Source organism: Sus scrofa, chromosome 1 (assembly GCF_054392235.1).
Source record: "Sus scrofa isolate SSC_HxYL_T2T_F1_AM1 chromosome 1, Sscrofa_HxYL_maternal_Yorkshire_Landrace_v2.0, whole genome shotgun sequence".
Taxonomy (NCBI): domain Eukaryota; kingdom Metazoa; phylum Chordata; class Mammalia; order Artiodactyla; family Suidae; genus Sus; species Sus scrofa.
Genome location: NC_139383.1, coordinates 163505852 through 163524882, shown reverse-complemented (window position 1 = coordinate 163524882; position 19031 = coordinate 163505852). Strand labels below are relative to the sequence as shown.

Genomic DNA, 19031 nt, shown 5'->3' with positions numbered 1-19031 from the left:
GGATTTAGTACCTAGGATATGTAAATTATGCCTAAAACTCAACCATTAAAAAAAAAAAATCTGCTGAACATCTCAATTTTAAAATGGACGAAAAGCTTTTATAGACATTTCTCTAAAGATATATGAATGGCCAATAACACATGAAAAGTCACTAGAGAATCACTAGTCATAAACAGGAGTCATTAGGGAAATGCGAATCAACACCACAATGAGATACCACCTCACATCTACAAGGACAAGTATGATTTTTGAAAAAAGAAAAAAGTGTTGGAGAGGATGTGGAGAAACTGGAAGCCTCATGCATTGCTGGTGGAAATGTAAAACAGTGCGGCCACAGTGGAAAACTTTTTGGTGGTTCCTCTGAAAGATAAACACTGAATTAACATATGACCCAGCAGTTCTACTCTTGTATTTATAGCCTAAAGAACTGAAACAGGGGCTTGAATAGATGTGCTAATGTTCACTAAAACACTACGCATAACAGCCAAAAGGTAACAACAAACACCATATCCATTAACAGATAAATGAATAAATAAAATGTTGTTTATACATACAATGGAATATTATTCAGCCATAAAAATGAAGTTCTGACACATGCTACACCACGAATGAACCTTGAAAACATGCTAAGTTAAATAAGCCAGCCAAATAATGTATGATTCCACTTACATGAGGTACCAAGACAGAAAACAGATTAGAGATTTTCAGGGCTGCAGAGGGAAGGGGAAATGGGAAGTACTGCTTAATGGTTAGAGAATTTCTATTTAGGATGATGAAGAAGGTTTGGAAACAGATGATGGTGATGACTGCACAACAGTGTGACTATAATTGATGCCACAAAACTGCATGTTCAAAAATATAATGACATTTTGTTATATATATTTTAACATTATTTCTTTAAAAAAAAAAAAAGCAGGTAAAATAGAGGCATTTGCAGAGGGAAGAACAGTAACAAAGTTCTCTAAGAACTTCTCACTGCACTTCAAAAAACCCATAAAATCCCTACCAAGATTTGCACGTCCCCAAACACTCTGGCACAAACTACCTCTCTGACCTCACCATGCTCTGCTCTCTGTACCCCATTTACTGCACTCCACTCACACAGCCTGATTCCTATTCCTCACATAGGGCACCCTCATGCCTGATGGTCTGAGCTTCCTAGACACTCATTCTGCAACTCTGCAAGGGGATGGTTCCTTCTCATCCTTCAGGTCACCTCCTCTCAGAGGCCTTCCCCACCCGTCCTACCCACGTAAGCCATGTCCCCAGTCACAATGTCACATGGCCCTTCTTATTCCCTTCCAGCATGTTTAATTTGGAAACGTGTTTGTTTCCTACCTGTTCCACCTTCTACAATATCAAGTCATAAAAACTGGGACCTCATCTATTTTGCTCAGTGTTATACCCCCTAGACTACATTATTGGTTGGCATATAGTAGGTGATAAATATTTATTTAAGACGTGAATAAGTTTTCCCATTTATCCACTATTTTTATCAACATTGTAACTCTTACTGATTAAAAATGGGGTACTCACAAGCTCTCAAGAACATTGTTAAGGAAATCACATACCCCCAAGATCCATAATAAAGCTACTATAAATATTCAAGAACCACAGGATCAGTAAAACTGTTAATAGGGCTTAACTATGAAGCACAAGGACAAATCACTGCAATTTTATATTCAACTTTCAAAGTGCAGAGAAATCCCAAACTGTAAATGCTGTCTTTTAAAAGGCCAGCCTAGTACTCTCTTTGGCCATTAGGTGGTGCTTTCTCCCTGAAAAGTCTGGCACTGCCTCCCTTACAAGCTACATGAAAACATTTTTCATAAAATACAAATAGGTATCTTTTCAAACCAAACATTAATACAACATATAACTTGCTAAAATGGCCAAAGTCCCACATGAATAGTTGGACCCAGAACCCTGGTCCTTAGCTCCCAACAATACTCTGCATGTATGGGAGAAAAACACTTGCAAATGTCTCTTATTAAAAAAAAGATGAGGGGATCATGCTTCTATCATTCACTATAATTTGATTTTGCTTGGGAATGGGGAGTTTACGTTGTGAAAATGTATTATACACAATAAGCCCCAATAATAAGTATAATGGAGAGTTCTCGGAAGAATCACAAATACCACCAGTGACCAATGAATAAATAAACATAAATACCTTGTTTACTAGAGAAAAAACTTGGATCTCGGTGAAAGTTAAGTCTGTTTCTTAAATACACGCACAACTGCTGCAAGCAGGAAACTGACTGTAATGCCAGGCGATGTTTTCCTTCTCCTCCAAAGGCCAGTTTCAACAGAGATAAGAGGCTCTGAAATAAAGAAGAGCAATGAAAATGATCAAGAGAACAAAGTGCTCAACTTCAAAGAAGGATGTGGAGCTCAAGTGAGGTTAAATGAATAATCAAAGGAATTAAAATAAGTTGCCAAATATTCATCAGATATAAGAAACACAAATGGGCAAAAATAACTTAGTATAATGCAAGATGGGTGAAATTTAAAAAGATAACTTAGTATAATGCAAGATGGATCAAATTTAAAAAGAGAAAATTTAGTAGTTCCCATCATGGCTCAGGTGTAATGAACCCGACTAGGATCCATGAGCATGCGGGTCCAATCCCTGGCCTCACTCAGTGAGTTAAGGATCTGGCATTGCCATGAGCTGTGGTGTAGGTAACAGACATGGCTCAGATCTGGCATTGCTGTGGCTGTGGTGTAGGCCACCAGCTGTAGCTCGATTCGAACCCTAGCCTGGGAACCTCTATACGCCACGAGTGTGACCCTAAAAAGCTAAAATAAATAAATAAATAAACAAAAAGATAAAACTTAAAACCAATAGTCAGTGTTCCTCATATCTAAGCTCTGTTAGCTGAGGACTATCCTGAAGAGCACAGGGATTATTCCCCATTCAGGACATCAAGTTACATGGCACTTTTTAAACACTATGGCAAGCCTTCTTCAGCTCAAATAGCTAAATCATTCTGCATGCTTTGATAATTAATAGCATTTCCTCTGCTATCACTCACAGTTGGGTCAGTATGTAATAATAGTTGCCACTCCCCAGCACCCATCTCAGCCCTGTAACTCCGAAACGCAGGTGCTGGGCCTTACCAGATGCTGTGCGTGTGCCACCATTCCATCCCTGGACCCCCATCTCTCTACTAGACAGGTATGCAATAAACTACATTGCAAAGAATCCATCTACAATGCTCACCACCACCATACTTCCACAGATTAGAGCACTATGCCTTAAACACCTACATCCTCAAAGAGTGATGCTATTCTTACTATTAAGAAGGGTCTCTGCTGCCCAACCTCAGTTTCCCAAGTCTATTCTCCCCTTTAAGTGATCCATAAATGTTAGTAAGGTTGAGGTGGTCAAACTGGACTGCATATATCAAACAAGATTACCTACTATCAGAAGAATGACCACTATCCAAGTAAGAGAATAAGTGATCTAAATAACCAAATACTTCATTATTTAAATATGATACTGCAAATTTCCTTCCCATGGACTCCTACTTTGCAAAATGTGTTTCATTGCAAAAATTTCTCTATTTCAAAATATGAAACTATTACAGAGGAAACGCACCTGAACAATTTTTGGCCTTTGAAGGAAAATCTCAGCAGGAAAATCTTGCATGATAACATCTTTCAATAGTTCACAGGTATTCCAGATTAAAGTGTGGTTACTACTTCTTAAAGAGCTATAAAATATACACAATAGAGTATTATTTATTTTTAAAAAGAGTTTACCAGATTCTAAGTAACCTCGTTGCATAATGACCCTATTCACAATCCTTCAGGTCTCAGCCAAGACATCACTTCCCCTGGGAAGACTGCCCAGATCGCCACTCTAATCAATGAACAACCCTGAGGTAGGTGTTCTTTCATGTGCCCATAATTCGTGCCAGAGTAACTGCCTGTTGACTCTCTAGCCCCACAAGACCCTCAGCCCAGCTCCAGTCCACATTCACTATCTCCTCCTTAGCAACTACCTCAGAACTGACAGATCAAAACCACCACCCCTCTGTCCCAGGTACATGCTACCCCTTCCATATGTTGTTCCAAGAGAATTTACTGACGCCTTGGAAATGCCATCATTAAAATTCATTTAATAGCATCCACCTGTATCTGGCCCTGACTCTAGAAATGGGTCTTTATTTTTCAGATTCTCAATAGAAAAAGGCAAACAATTCATTTCTTGTGGCATCCACTGAAATTAAGTTTCAGCAAAAAGTGAAATTAGACATTAAAACACTCTCCAAACTTCTAGATATCAGCTATCTACTTTGGGGCGTTAACAACCAAATAAAATCCACTACATAAGATTAGATCATTGGTCCTCAACCTTCACGGACCAGAGCCCATGTTTTGAAATGTATTGTCTACTAAAAAGACTATTTATATTTAATTTTTCCATTTTTTATCCACCAAGGGCTTAAGCAATGGCCACAAATCTGGTCAACAAGAGATTTTACCAAGGAAGGCACAGGATTCCAAGCACAAAAAAGAAACTTGATGTGAAGCCTGATTAAAGGCAAATGGAAATTTTCTGGCTTGCTTTTTGAAATAGCGAAAATCATTCACATATTCCCATTACTACCTATTACAGCCACTTAGTATCTTTCTTCCTGGTAAAAATATAGAATAATTACTCTCAGATTTAATGGCTATAAATACCAAAAGCCAAAATACCTGAAATATCTCAGGCACAGTACCTTTCATTAGAGGAGAGAACATGCCTATCAGCTGTTGTCAGGGGGAGCCAAGGGAAGGTAGAAAACTTCAGGCACTTCACGGTCGGATTTGCTGCTAATGGAAGAGCAAAACTTAAGGCATCTAAGGAGACAATGTTGACAGATTCACAACGTAAGAGTAAGGCCTCACCTTTAAGACAAGTTTAAGTTACAGCTTAGAGTACCCTAAACTATTACCAAAAAGATCAGCTGAAATTTGTTGCCTCTGATTAAATGACATAGCTCTGTTTTCATAATTAAACAGAACTCACGGATTATAATTAGGGGAAGGGCATTAAATACAAACCAATATTAAATGACATTTAGAGTATCAATTAAATTTTCTGTGTTACTGTGTGGCTGATCAGAACATAGTGCTTAAACAAAAAAGGAACTGGCATTTGGAGATCTCTAATTTTGAAATTAAAAGCAATATAAGCATAATCACAGAATATATTTAATTAATCATGTTCAAACATACTAAATGTGTCAGATGTTTAAACCTCTTTGAAAATGACTTCAAGACCATAAGTTAAAGATCAAATGTCAGCGTTCAAACAAGATTAAAAAAAAATCCAAGAAACCAAAGCAGTTTTCAGCTACCTTCCTTCAAATTATTTTTATGCAGATCTTATAGTGTATGAGTTAAGGTGGCAATACATAAGCCCTTCCAAATGGCAAACAATCTTTCTGCCAAATGCTTTGAAAAGAGCATAGAATTGTTAAATTCTGAAAACAGTATTATTAAATTCCCAAAGCACAGTTGCCTCTTTCAAAAGTGCCATCATAAAAGCAAGGTTTACTGTCTAAGGAAAAAGCAGGAAGAGGGTGGAGGGAAAGACAGGCTTATACTGCACACATAAATATGTGCGCAAAATAAGCCAGTCATACCATCAATCCACAAACAGGTACTCACATGAAGATGTGTCACCATCTCAATCTTCCTGAATGTTTCCAACGGCTTCACTCAAATACACCCCACCCATCCCAGGCCCAGAATCACTCCCTTCTGGTGTCTCTCCTTGCCACTCAACTAAGCCTCAGCCACAAACATGAAGAGCTACCATCTTAAAACCAAAGCTCTCCATTAGCCTGACAAAACTTTTCCAGAAAGGAAAGGTAGAGTATTTGAACAGCTGAACAAATTTTCTGTTCTTTCTTATGCTATACTCAAAGAGTTTCTACAAAATCTTTTTTATCACAGACGGCTTCCAAACTGAGTAAAACTGAATACCTGACATCTACAGACAGTCCCTTGGAAACAACCTTTTCCAGCATGCAGGCAATAAAATGGGATATACATGCTTACTTAACCATGCCCTTAGTTAGCCAGTATAAAGGTTCTATCCTTTCTGAGTCCCAGTAGCCTCATCAGTATAATGGGGATATTAATATTGGTCTCACTGGGACTCCATGAGGATTCATTCAAAAAATACATACTGAGAGCCTGATATATTTCTGGCATTATTCCACACACCCACACTGGATAAAGCAATGTTTGCAGCTGTTATTAAGGTTTTTTTTTTAACTTTTATTGAACTATGTCACTAAGTTTATAATGAAGGAGACAATCAAGAAGTAAATACATAGTTAGCAAATACACACAGGAAGAAAAGCGAATATAGATAAAAAGTTATCACTGGCTAGAGTCCTCAGGAAGAGCTCTTTGAGAAGGTGGCTTGTGATATGAGCAAAGACCAGACACAGTCAGACACAAAAAGACCTGGGTGAGGTTTCCAGGAGAGGCTCTAACTCAGAACTCTTTAGTCAGGTGGATGTTGGGATAAAGATAAATGAAGAAACAAAGATGACCTGAGTCTTTGTCTGAGCCACTGGATGGTCAGGACTGCTTAGTGAGCTGGAGAATAAAGAGGTGCCATATACAGTGCATAGTACAGATCCTGACAGACTGCCCCGCTCAACCAGCACCACGTGCCAGGGCCACCATGACCACTTGCCTGGACATCTGCTCAAGGCAGATTAACACCAAGTTTTACTACTTAAACTCTCTCTCTCTCCTAATCTAATTTGAAGAAACAAACATTCAGTTTGCTGCCGAAACATTCAAGTTTGACTATGATATGCCTTCACAACAATGAGGAAAAGGACATTAATTTCCAATTTATTGTCATCAAGACCTATTTCCCTACAGATACCCACCCACGGGTTGTGGAGGCACTTCCAGCTGGAAACTACTCTTGTCTTGAGGAAAATATCCTGTTAAGATTTCAGGCTGTTGTGGCAATTCTGAAAAGAAAATATATATTTCTGTGTTATGATAAATTATTTCCTGAAAGTGAAAACTTGCTGTTTTAAAATACTAATGTTTTCTAAAGTTTCTGAATCGTTTTAAAAATTAGAAAAATAACCCAGTCTTGTTTCTCTGAATAGTCTGTCCTTCTAAAGAGGAAGAAATGTGAGTGCTGAGTCAATTTCTAATTGATGATTCCCCCCTCTTTCTTTTACTGTTAATTACAATTATTTGTTAGAATGAAAACATCAACAATATAAAGAAGCTATTACAAAGTTATTTATCCAAGGACTGCTCATCTCTGCTTCTTAGTCCATCTCTCTCGTCTCTTACTCTATGTGGCTCCTGATCACTTCAATTTCCATTAATGTGTTTTAAGAAAAAGTTGTCAAAAGCAAGAGTCAGACTCTATTTTTCAATACCTCTGACAATTCCCTATCACACATGACTACAAATTTAGCAGTTCAGCTTTGACGAGACTCAGAATGATGAAAAGACTAAAACTAAATTCTATAATTTCCTCTTTGAAGGTTTCATGCTAGTGGTTCCTAATACTAATACAGGTAACTAAAAATTAGCCCTAGACCATACCTCTAATCTTACCTGCAAGGAAGTAAGTGGAAAATTCATGATTTAAGATTCTTCTTTACTTGTTATAGCTTAGACAGAAATTGTAAACTATTTTGTTAAAAGTCACAGTCACACAAGAACTCAGTAAATGGCAGCGGCTACTGCTGTTCTTGTTAATAGCAAGACTCACAACACAGCAGTGGCAATACAGCGCTGGTACAGAGAAAAACAGGGTCTAACTGACTTTTTTCTACTTTTTCTTCTACTTAACATACTTTTTTCTACTTTTACTCATCAATCACATAAATTTTTTGAGCATTTTTTTTCTTTGAATCAATTCAAATGCTCTCTATGAGCAAGGCACTACACTGGACATCAAATAACAAGAACAACAAGTAACAGTGGCAGCCAAGAGTCTGTGCTTAACATATGCCAGGCCCTATGCTGAGCACTATTCAGTCACTGCCACACTTAACCCTCATAAAAATTCTCTAAGATGTTCTTGTTTATTGTCCCAATTTTTGGATAAGAAAAATAAAGCCTGGAGGGATTAAGCACCTTAGCCAAGGTCACACAACTAGAGGCCAAACTAGGACTTAAATCCAAGACTCTTTGATTCTGAGTTTAGCCAGTATATCTGTATAGTTCATTTTGACTGGTCTCCATAACAAAATCATGAGCTAGGGCAGACAGCATCACACCCCGAGTGAAGAACACAGACAAAAAATGCAGGTATAAAACCTTTAGAACAGCATCTGGCACAGAGTAATGAGTGCTCAATGAAATCATATTATTGTTTAAAAAAAAAATCTTTCAAACTAGTCTCAAAAGAAGAAAATCACTTGCATCTTTAGGCCCCTTAACCAAAAAAGCAAAAATATACATGTACCCTCCTCTCTATAACATTAGAGGAAGGGAATTAAGGTCAAATTCACGTAAGTTAACTCAAAAAAAGGGGGAGCGCTCTTTTTTCCTTTTTTTTTTTTTTTTTTTTCCTTTAAGGTCCCTTTCCTTAGAATTAACCATTAGAACCAATATATTTATATTTTAAGAGACTAATTAACTGATTTCATCAGACGATTTCAAAGAGTTACCAGTTTGACTGGTTTGATAAGATGCAGAATACAGTTCAGGAACTTCTGAAGGAAGAACAAAAAGTCCATCCAGAATGCCATCAATTTCAGCCTGCAGATCCGGCTCCACATTAGAACGAAGTTTTGATAAGAATTCAACTGCACCAAGATCAACCAAATGCTGGACTGCTGGGGAATACTGAAATAAGAGGAGAGCCTTGAAAATAACTATAAATATAAAAATCTTTAGACTTTATCTTACAGCAATCAAAATAGGACATTATTTTTGGTACACCAGATGTTCCTTTTTTAAAACAATAAATCTTTCAGTGATGTACATAAATTATAAACAAATATAAAACATTAGATAACACTTATGAGAGAAAAACCCAGACAGTGAACACTAGAAATGCACACTATCAATTCCTACATTTATTTATTAAATTGATTACTTCTCTCCACTGATTCACCCCATCCTCTCCTTCCTCCAACCAGTCAAAGGATGCCAAAGTAATAATCCCCTACAACTGCAAAAGGATTTACAGTTTGGAGAAGTTAAACTAGCACTTTGATATTTGATCCTGACAACTAGCTACTGTCAAGTCAGACTAAGAAACATAAATCTTAAAAAAAAAAAAAAAAAAGATATGGGAAAAACAATTTAACATACTTATGCTGTTTGTTATCGTGGTCTGTAACATCACCTTTAAATGTGTTCTCTTTTAGACATATACATCTACTTTTTAACATGTAAATAACAGTAAATAAGGGAAAACAAAATGACAAATATTAACCTCCAAAGATGGTCCCAAAAGTCAGAATATACCTGGATTCAGAAGCTGGGTTACTTTAGGGTACAGTACAGACAATGTGAGATTCAGTATCACAAGTTAAAGGAGGACGAGCATTATATACACAAAGGAATAAAATTCGACATCTTCAGTTGTTTCTTTAAGTTTAATCATTTAAATTTTCAACTACTGCTACAATTAAGTGACCACAAAACATTCACTCGTTTAAATTTCAAAATGATCCTACCTTAACCAATCTGTTCAACAGGCTCAGAACCTCTTCTTTCATTGGAACAGACGGGAAATTGAACCATTCCAGCAAATGGAGGAAAAGTAGCCTCTCCTGAACTAGATCAGCACAACAAATTAAGTTGTGCTCAACTTTGCAGAGAATATTCCTAAGGGCGCGTTCCCTGATCTCGGCCAGCTGATGACCTGTCAAAGAAGTACAGCACAGAGCTAATTTTCCGACTCCAAAGAGGTGCCCACAGGGGATTTACCCTAAAACTGTGTTATTTACGCTGCGGGCGAAAGCAGGATTAAGAAAGGAAGAAAAAGGAAAAAAAAAAAAAAAAAACACGCAGGCCGCAGGTGCCTTCAGGACGAGAACTAAAGAGTTTAAAACAAAGTCTGAGATGTGTCCCCAGGAGACGGGGAGCCGTTGCGGGGTGGCCGGGCCTTGGCACCGTGACTCGGCCATTCTCAGCAAACGGCCAGGACAGTAGGGCGACCCGGGTGAGGGGCAACTCAGATTGTTACCGAGTTTCCTGATGAGCCCGGTCAGGACCATCTCGTCCCGCTCAATCAGCCGCCGCCGGAGAATTAAACTGCCGCGCCACAACGTCAGTTTAATTACTGTCCCCCCAGAAACCCGGCCAGATGGAAGACGGGTTCCGCAATTCCTGAGCGAAGGAGACAGGGAGTGAGAAGCATTCCGTAAGCTGTTCCCAGCACCCGCGCCCCCAAAGAAGCTTACGGCCTCTCTGTAATTACTACTTCGTAGTTCCTAGACAGTGGTGTGGATTGTTAAGAAATGGAAAGAATGAAGAAGCAAGCAGCGATAGAACCAGCTTTGGCCGCAGTGCGCGTCGGGAGTTGTAGTCTTCGCTTGTTCGTGCTCCGCTCCCGGAATTCCGGACCCGCCACCGTGCCCGCCAGCCTGGGGTTCCGGCGTCCTCGCTTCTATGCGAGGGGTTTATGACTCTGCCAGTCTGACTTCTCAGCTCCCAGAACTTTACAATTTAGAATGCGGACTTTTGTTAGGATTACCCATCCCAGCCCACGCCTGCCTCCCTGCGTTACTAAATGACTTAACCTCTTCAACTGTAAAACGAACCTGCAAAATCAAGCAGTGACCTTGGATACCTGGTTTCAAAGTAAACAGGACGCAATAGAAATAAAGGCTAGCTGGGGGGGAAGTGGGGGGAGGGGTACACAGAAGAGAAAAAAGGCGACTGTAGAAAGAAAAAGGGATTGGTAGGGGGGTTAATTCCTATTTGAATGCCTCTAAAGTTGACTTCTGCACTGTGATCGAGCTGAACTAATAGGGAAAAAAAATCTAAGCAATGGTTAACAGCAAAGACAACAAAACTAAATATATAAAATGACTTGCATTTTAGAAAATATTTTATCTCACTGATCTTTTCAATTTCCCTGGACAAGGGATGTCGAGGCAGCAATTCTCATTCCTATTTTGCAAAAAAAAAAAAAGGAGGGGGTGATTGGGAGTGAGGAGGAACTTAAAATCGGAGAAGTACCTGGCTCACTATCACATCAACAAATAACTGACTGATTAAGTTTGTTTCTTTGTCCCATTCTTAGAACCTTGCCACCTCTACAAGTCTGTAGATAGAGAGTGGTGACATTTGAGCTGGACCTTGGGGGATAAGTAGGAGTTTATTTGCCAGGCAAAGAAATAGTATAAGGGAATTTCTGCCAGAGAAAACAGTACATGCAAAGGCAAGAATTCAGAGTGAGTCTGTCGAAGTCAGGGAAAGTGAAAAAGTCTATGTGACCAGATTACCTCTGGGAGAAAGAGAAGAGGGGCAACTGGCATGCTGGCTATTTCCCCATTTGGTCCTCCAGGGACTTCTCCCCACTCTGCTAGCCTCTGCCGGTAACTGACCTCTACAGATGAAAAGGCTGCACCAGCAAAGCACCCTGGCCCTCCAGCATCCAACTGGCTGTGGTAAATAGAGACACCAGGAGGAAATGAGAGGAAGAAATGAGAGTGTGTATATTTAACCAAGATTCAGCTAGCCCACACCTAAACCTGCCTGGCCAAGATTGTAACAGTGGCTGCATTCCATAGGGCAATAGCTCCTGCTGAATGGTGTGTCAAAGGTACTGAAAAACAGAAACTGTAGAAGGAGGCATTTGCACTAACTGATAAGTATCTGTAGTTGTCCAGCCATGACGGTTTAAGTTGTGTATTTGAAGTGTCAAGGTCAAAATACACAAAGCGGTATGAAGAAATGAGAGAATTAATTTTTTCAGTGATATTTCTAAGATGAACAGTCTTGGATGATAGGAAATTGGGGATGTTGGTGGGTAAGGGATGGGAGAAAAATAACTTCAAGCAAGCATTTTTTAAGTAGAATAGGAGGTCAGACTATGAAGTGGTATCGATTATGTTGCTTTTCTAACATTTGCTGTTATTATTGAGCAGATGTTACCTTTATAATTAGACAAAAATTATTGTCTTGCCTATTACATTCAAAACAATTATCATTCTCCTGTTAGACTGAGTATTAGTTTGCCAGTTTTTCCTCAAAGTATCAACTGTCAATTTATTAATTCTACTGTTTAAAAAAAAACATATTCTAATGTATTAACTGTACTTTTATTTAGTATCAGTTACTTTCTCCTTCTTTGGGTTTGTTTCGCTGTTCCTTTTCTAACTTTTTAAGCTAAGAGTTACTTTATTTCAATTCTTTCTTAGTTATAGTGAATTTTAAGTCCATGAATCTGCATCTAAAAAAAGCTCTAGTCATATATCATGAATTTAGATTTGTAATATTCTAACTATTATTATTTTCAACAATCCTGAAACTACTGTTTCCTTTTTCTCCCAAGATCTGTTTAGAAGGTTGATTTTTAATTGCCTTCTTTGTTGTATACTTTCATTATTAATTTCTACTTTTATTGTATCCCCATCAGCAACCCAGGCTTTTGTAATTATGAACTTTAAGATCAAATATTTTAAGTGATGCCTGAGTACTTGAAAAAATGGCCAATAGATATCTGTGTGTAGATGTGTGAAGAACCATATGTGTATTATCTTTGTAATTTTCTATGTGTACTTAAAATAGTTTTTGTCATATATACTTAAGTGCTCACATAGTAAATACACATTGAATTTTACATGATGGTAAATGACAGCCGTTCACTGGTGATACATATATGGATCAGGGAAGGGGTGAAGGTAGAGATCTTTTCTGGTGATGATTTTTCTTAGGAGAGAAAGAAATGCTTTTTTTTTTTTTTTTTTCTTTTCTGGAAGAAGCATGCATGCAGTTTTGCTCTTCCTTACAATTTGGACATGAATTTCAATACTTGGGGTTATGTATAGCAGGTCTGTAAGTTGTGATCCTGTGCATTTATTCCAGTTACTTGACTCACTTAAAATATCTGGCTCATAGCCGTATAAGCTAACCAAACTGTTGCACCGAGCACACACTTTGGAGCCAGACAGGCAGAGATTTAAAACCAGCTTTGCCACCTTAATTGCATAATTGTGGGTAAGCTTATGGTCGCAAGTGACAAAACTCTAACCCAAACAAGTAAGCAAAAATGAGTTACTATCTCACTCTAGAAAAGGATCTAGCCTCAGAGACTCAAAAATATCACTGTTCTTTTTCTCAGTCTCTTGGCTTTTTTTCTCTCAATGTATTTGCCTCTCTCATTCTCTTATATTACAAGAAAAATTCCAAAATTGTAGGGAAAGAGAGGATTGTGATCCAGACATTCATCTTTTCATGCAGAAACTCTAGAAGAAAAAGAAAACTTCTCTCTCAACATCTGGATGTAAAATCCATGATAAGTACTCCATCAGAATCATTGTTATGAGGTTACCTGATCCTAGATTACACTCTGAACAGGGCATGATATCATAACAGGATACTCAGCTAGAGTCACAAGGAGGTGGGCAGAAGACTTCCATTAAGGAAAGGGTATTATTAACAAAAAATAGTGTTAAAGGATTGGCAGGTAGGAGAGAAAACCTGATGCCTCTATGACCTTTAAGTCTCAGGCGTTTACAAGTAGAAACTGGGGTTAAAAGTAGTAACCTCTAATAAGACTGAAGACCAAAGGAGATAACCCAGAGAAAGCACTTATTCAAGGACCTCCATAATAGGTACTTATGACTAATAATTAATTAATTAATTAATTAATTAATTAATTATTATTTATTATTTTAAAAAATAATTATAGAGATTTCCCTTCATGGCTCAGCAGTTAACGAACCCATCTAGGATCCATGAGGATATAGGTTCCATCCCTAGCCTTGCTCAGTGGGTTAAGCATCCAGCATTGCCATGAGCTGTGGTGTAGGTCACAAACGCGGCTCAGATCCCACGTTGTTGTGACTATGGCTGAAGCAGGCAGCTACAGCTCCGATTCGACTCCTGGGAAATTCCATATGCGGCAGATGCAGCCCTAAAAAGCAAAAAAGCAGCAAAGGGAAAGGTGCCTCTTTGCTATGGACTGAATGATTGTCCTGCTCCCCCTACCAAGAAAATTCTTGTTAAAATCTAATCCCCCATGTAATGGTGTTAGTGGGGACCTTTGGGAGGTGATTGGGTCATGAGGGTTGAGTCCTCCTAAGTAGGATTTGTGCTCTTATAAAAGAAGCTCCAGAGAGGACAAGTGAGGACACAGGAAAACCAAAACAAAAACAACAGCCATCTATGAGGCAGGAAGCAAGTCCTCACGACACAATGAATCTGCTAGTGCCTCGATCTTGGGCATTTCAGCCTCTAGAACTGTGAGAAGTAAATTCGTTGTTTGTAAATTATCCAGTCTATTTTGTTATAGTAGCCCCAAAGGACTAAAATAATCCTCTTTCTAGGAATCAAATGCAATGTCAAACCTGCAAGTATAGTACTACCTGCAAGTATAACCACAAGGTTGATGCTCCCTTCATCCAAGGGGTCCTGGGACACAGACTGAACCTTGCTACTTAGTGAGGGAGGCTTTGAAGATCAGAGGTGCTCCAGCCTTACAGCCATTGGTACAGCCATTCCCAGGAGAAATTTCCAGAAAAAAGAAAAAAAGTATCAGTGCTCAGGCTTTTTTCCCTGGTTTTTTAGAGGAAAGAAATTATTGGCCCAAAGGGGAAATTCTTTTACAGGCTACTTTTACACTCAATGGGATACTAATTTATTTATGAAGACAATGCAAGCAGGATTCCTAAGCAATCCTAGGGCTCTAACCAGTAGATGTGTGGAAGTTATTCATGGTCCCCCAGAGCAGCAAACATTCTGTGTGCCTTCCAGGAAAGTCACCTGGACCTCAGCCTGCCTTATTTAAGAATAAAGATTATGGTTTATTAATAATTCTGATTTCAAAGAAGGAAAAATATTAAAGCCTGAGGTTTCATCCCCAACTCATGAATTTTCCTAATCATGCCCCATAACTTGGTCCTATGAATTTACATAATACTTAATTTTTAAGGGGATTGTCAAATCTAATTTATCCTCCCAATACCAAAATAGAAAGTTAATAAATATTTCATGCCCTTTTATAGTGGAATGATGGAAACAAGATATAGTATGTTCCATTTCAAATAGCAGAGCAACATAAATTTAAACTCTGCTTTTTTTTTTTGCACAATTTAATCAATAAGCCTCTTAATTATAGATACGGCAAAACAGACAAGGATGTCTGCTATCACCATTTCTATTCAGTGCTGCACTTGAAGTTTTATTTATGGTAATTGGGCAAGAAAAAAAAATAAAAGTCATCCAGATAAGAAAGGAAAAGTTAATCTGTTTCTGCTTGCACTTGACATGATCTCATATAGAGAAAATCCTAAGGAATCTGAGAAAAAACTCTTAGAGAAAAAAAGACCTTAGAGTATATAAAATTAATACATAAATCAATTCTATATTTATATACTAGCAATAAACAATCCAAAAATTAAAGAAAATTATTCCCTTTACCATAGCATCTAAAAGAATAAAATATTTAGAAATAAATTTAACACAATAAATATGACTTCTACACTGAAAAGCTACAAAATATCATTGAAAGAAATTAAAGAGGAACTAAACATATAGGAAAAATATCCTGTGTCATTTATTGGAAGATTTGCCATTTTAAAGATGGCAGTACTCCTGAAATTGAACTATAGATTCAAATCAATTTCTATCAAATACCCAGTAAAAATTGACAAGCTTATCCGTATGAAACAGTATTCATGTGGAAATCAAGGGAATGAGACTGACCAAAACAAACTCAAAAAGAACAAGATTGAAGGGTGTATACTTCCCAATTTCAAAACTTGCTACAAAGCTGTAGTATTCAAGAATGTTTCGTATTGGCATAAGGACAGATAAACAGACTAATGTAATAGAACTGAAAGTGCAGAAATAATTACATACCTCTATGGTCAATTGATTATCAATCAGTGTCCCAAGATAATTCAATAGAGAAAGAGTAGGTTTTTTTTCAACAAATGGGAACAACAGGATATCCACATGCAAAAGAATGAATTTGGATCCATACCTTTAGTCATCTACAAAATTAACTCAAATAATCGAAGTCCTAAAGCAAGAGCTAAAACTTTGAATGTGAATCAGATAATGGTTTCTTAGACATGACAGCAAAAACACAAGCAACAACAACAAAAAAGATAAATTAGACATCATCAAAATTTAAAACTTTTGTGCTTCTTGGGACACTATCGAAAAAGTGAAAAAACAACCTGTGAGTGGGAGAAAATATTTACAAATCATATATCTAATAAGGATCTATTATCCAAAATACATAAAGAACTTTTACAATTCCACAGTAAAAGGACAAATAACCCAATTTTAACATGGGCAAAAGATCTGAATAGATAGTTCTTCAAAGAAGATGCATGAATGGCCAATCAACACATGAAAAGATCCTAAACATCACCAGTCATCAAAGAAATGCAAATCAAAAAAAAAAAATCAGAATGAGATACTACTTCATACTCTCTAGAATGGCTATAATCAAAAATAGGGGAGATAACACTGTTGGCAAGAATGTGAAGAAACTGGAAACCTCCAGCACTGTTGGTAGAAATGCAAAATGATGCAGCCACTGTGGAAAACAGGCTGTCAGTTTTTCAAAAAAGAAAACACAGTATTAGCATGTGACCCAGAGATCCTACTCCTAGATATATACCCAAAAGTATTGAAAACAAGTATTCAAGCAAATACCTGCACATAAATGCTCATAGCAGCACTATTTACAATAGCCCAAGGTGAAAAGAACTCACATCCATAAATGGAGGAATGGATAAACAAAATGTAGTACATCCATAAAACTGAATAGTATTCAGCTATAAGAAATAATGAAGTAGTGATACAGGCTACATAGATGAATTTGAAAACATATTAAATAAAAGCAAGTCACAAAAGACCGCATATTATATGACTCCATTTATCTATGTGTTAGTCTGCTCCAGCTGCGATAACAAAATGCTACAGTTGAGTGACTTAAATGACAGAAATTTATTTTCACACAGTTTTGGAGGCAAGAATTTCAAGATCAAGACGCTGGAAAATTTGGTTTCTGGTGAGATCTCTCTTTGTGGCTTAAAGACAACTGCCTTCTGGCTCTGTGTTCACATGGCTTTTCCTCTCTTTGTGTGAGGAGGGAGCAGGGGGCTCTCTGGTGATTCTTCCTCTTCTAATAAGGACACCAGTCCTATCAGACTAGGCCCCCACCTCAATATCCATTTAACCTTAATTATTTTCTTAAAGACACTCTCTCCAAATATAGTCACGTTGGGAAGCAGGCCTGCAACATAGGGATTTTTGCAGGGAAACAATTCAGTCTCTAACAGGATGAAATATCCAAAATAGGCAAATTCATAAGGCCAGAATCAGATTGTTGGTTGCTAGGGGCTGGTGGGAGGGGGAAATGGACACTGACTCATCAATGACTACAAAGTCTTCTTTTGGGGATGATAAAGATGTTTTAACCTAGATAAAGGTGATGGTTTCACAATATCATAAATGTACTAAATGCAACTGAACCTTACACTTTATTTTTTTTTTCCAATTTAGGGCTGTACCTGCAACATGTGAAAGTTCCCAGGCTAGGGGTCTACATCACAGCCCCAGCAACACCAGATCCAGGCCACGTCTACAATCCATGCTGTAGCTTGGGGCAATGCTGGATCCTCAACCCTCTGAGCCATGGAGGGGATTGAACATAAATACTAGTTTTGTTTAACCTGCTGAGCCACAACAGGAACTTCCTGAACTCTACACTTTAAAGGGTTAATTTTATATCATGTGAATTTCTTTTTTCATCATTTTCTTTCTTTTCTTTTTTTTTTTTTTTTTTTTTTTGTCTTTTTAGGGCTGTACCCACGGAGTCTGGAGGTTCCCAGGCTAGGGGTCCAGTTGGAGCTGTGGCCACCAGCCTATGCCACAGTCACAGCAACACGGGATCCAAGCCACGTCTGTGACCTACACCACACCTCACAGCAACACCAGATCCTTAACCCACTGAGTGAAGTGGGGGATCAAACCCTTGTCCTCATGGATGCTAGTCAGGTTCATTAACCACTGAGCCATGATGGGAACTCCTGAATTTCCACTCAATAAAAAAAAAATTAATTGAGGAGTTCCCACTGTAGTGCAGTGAGTTAAAGATCCAGCGTTGTCTCTGAGGTGGCATGGATTTGATCCCCAGCCTCACTCAGTGGGTTAAGAATCCAGCATTGCCGCAGCTGTGATGTATGCCACAGCTGCAGCTCAGATTCAATCCCTGGCCCAGGAATTTCTGTATGCAGCCAAAGAAGAAAAAAATATAAATAAATAACAAGTGTTGACAAAGAAATGGAGAAATTGGAATACTTGTGCACTGTTGATGGGAATATATGTTGATGCTGCTGCTATAGAAAGTAGTACTGCAGCCTCAAAAAGTTAAACATTGAATTACCATTCTCCTTCTGGGTAGGTACCCCAAATAATTGAAAGCCAGGGCTCTAATAGTTAGTTGTACACACCTGTTCATAGCAGCATTATTCACAATAGCCAACATGCAGAAGCAACACAAGTATTCATCAACAGATGAACAGACAAACAAAAATGTGGCCCATATCTACAATGAAATATTATTTAGCCTTAAGAGGAAATGGAATTCTGATACCTGTTACAACATGGATGAACTTTGAAGATGTTAAGTAAAATAAGGCAGACACAGGGCAAAAACTATATGATTTACTTATGTGAAATACCTAAAACAGCACAATTTAAAGAGACAAAAATGGTGGTTGCCAGGAGTTGGAGGAATGAGGAATTATTGTTTAATGGGTACAGAGTTTCAATTCCAGAAGATAAAAGAAGTTCTGTAGATGGATAATGACGACGTTTGCACACCAATGTGA

At 38.0% G+C, this 19031-nt stretch overlaps 1 protein-coding gene across 49 annotated transcripts in view; it reads right to left on the bottom strand.

The window, feature by feature from the left end:
• The window catches only part of RTTN (rotatin), a 144256-nt gene extending 133996 nt beyond the window's left edge, over positions 1-10260 (bottom strand). For 15 of the 49 annotated variants that reach the window (XM_021099267.2, XM_021099276.2, XM_085017875.1 and 12 more), the window contains exons 1-7: positions 10196-10260; positions 9684-9871; positions 8667-8844; positions 6912-6998; positions 4734-4827; positions 3605-3719; positions 2174-2324 (exon numbers count right to left, since the gene is read on the bottom strand). In XM_021099267.2, coding sequence (XP_020954926.2) covers positions 2174-2324; positions 3605-3719; positions 4734-4827; positions 6912-6998; positions 8667-8844; positions 9684-9871; positions 10196-10226 — 844 coding nt within the window. In that variant the 5' untranslated portion in view covers positions 10227-10260. Of the gene's footprint in view, positions 1-2173; positions 2325-3604; positions 3720-4733; positions 4855-6911; positions 6999-8636; positions 8845-9683; positions 9872-10195 lie in introns of those variants that run through there. The other 34 variants (XM_021099271.2, XM_021099285.2, XM_085017885.1 and 31 more) reach the window with 6 other exon arrangements.
• Between the last annotated feature and the right edge of the window lie 8771 nt (positions 10261-19031).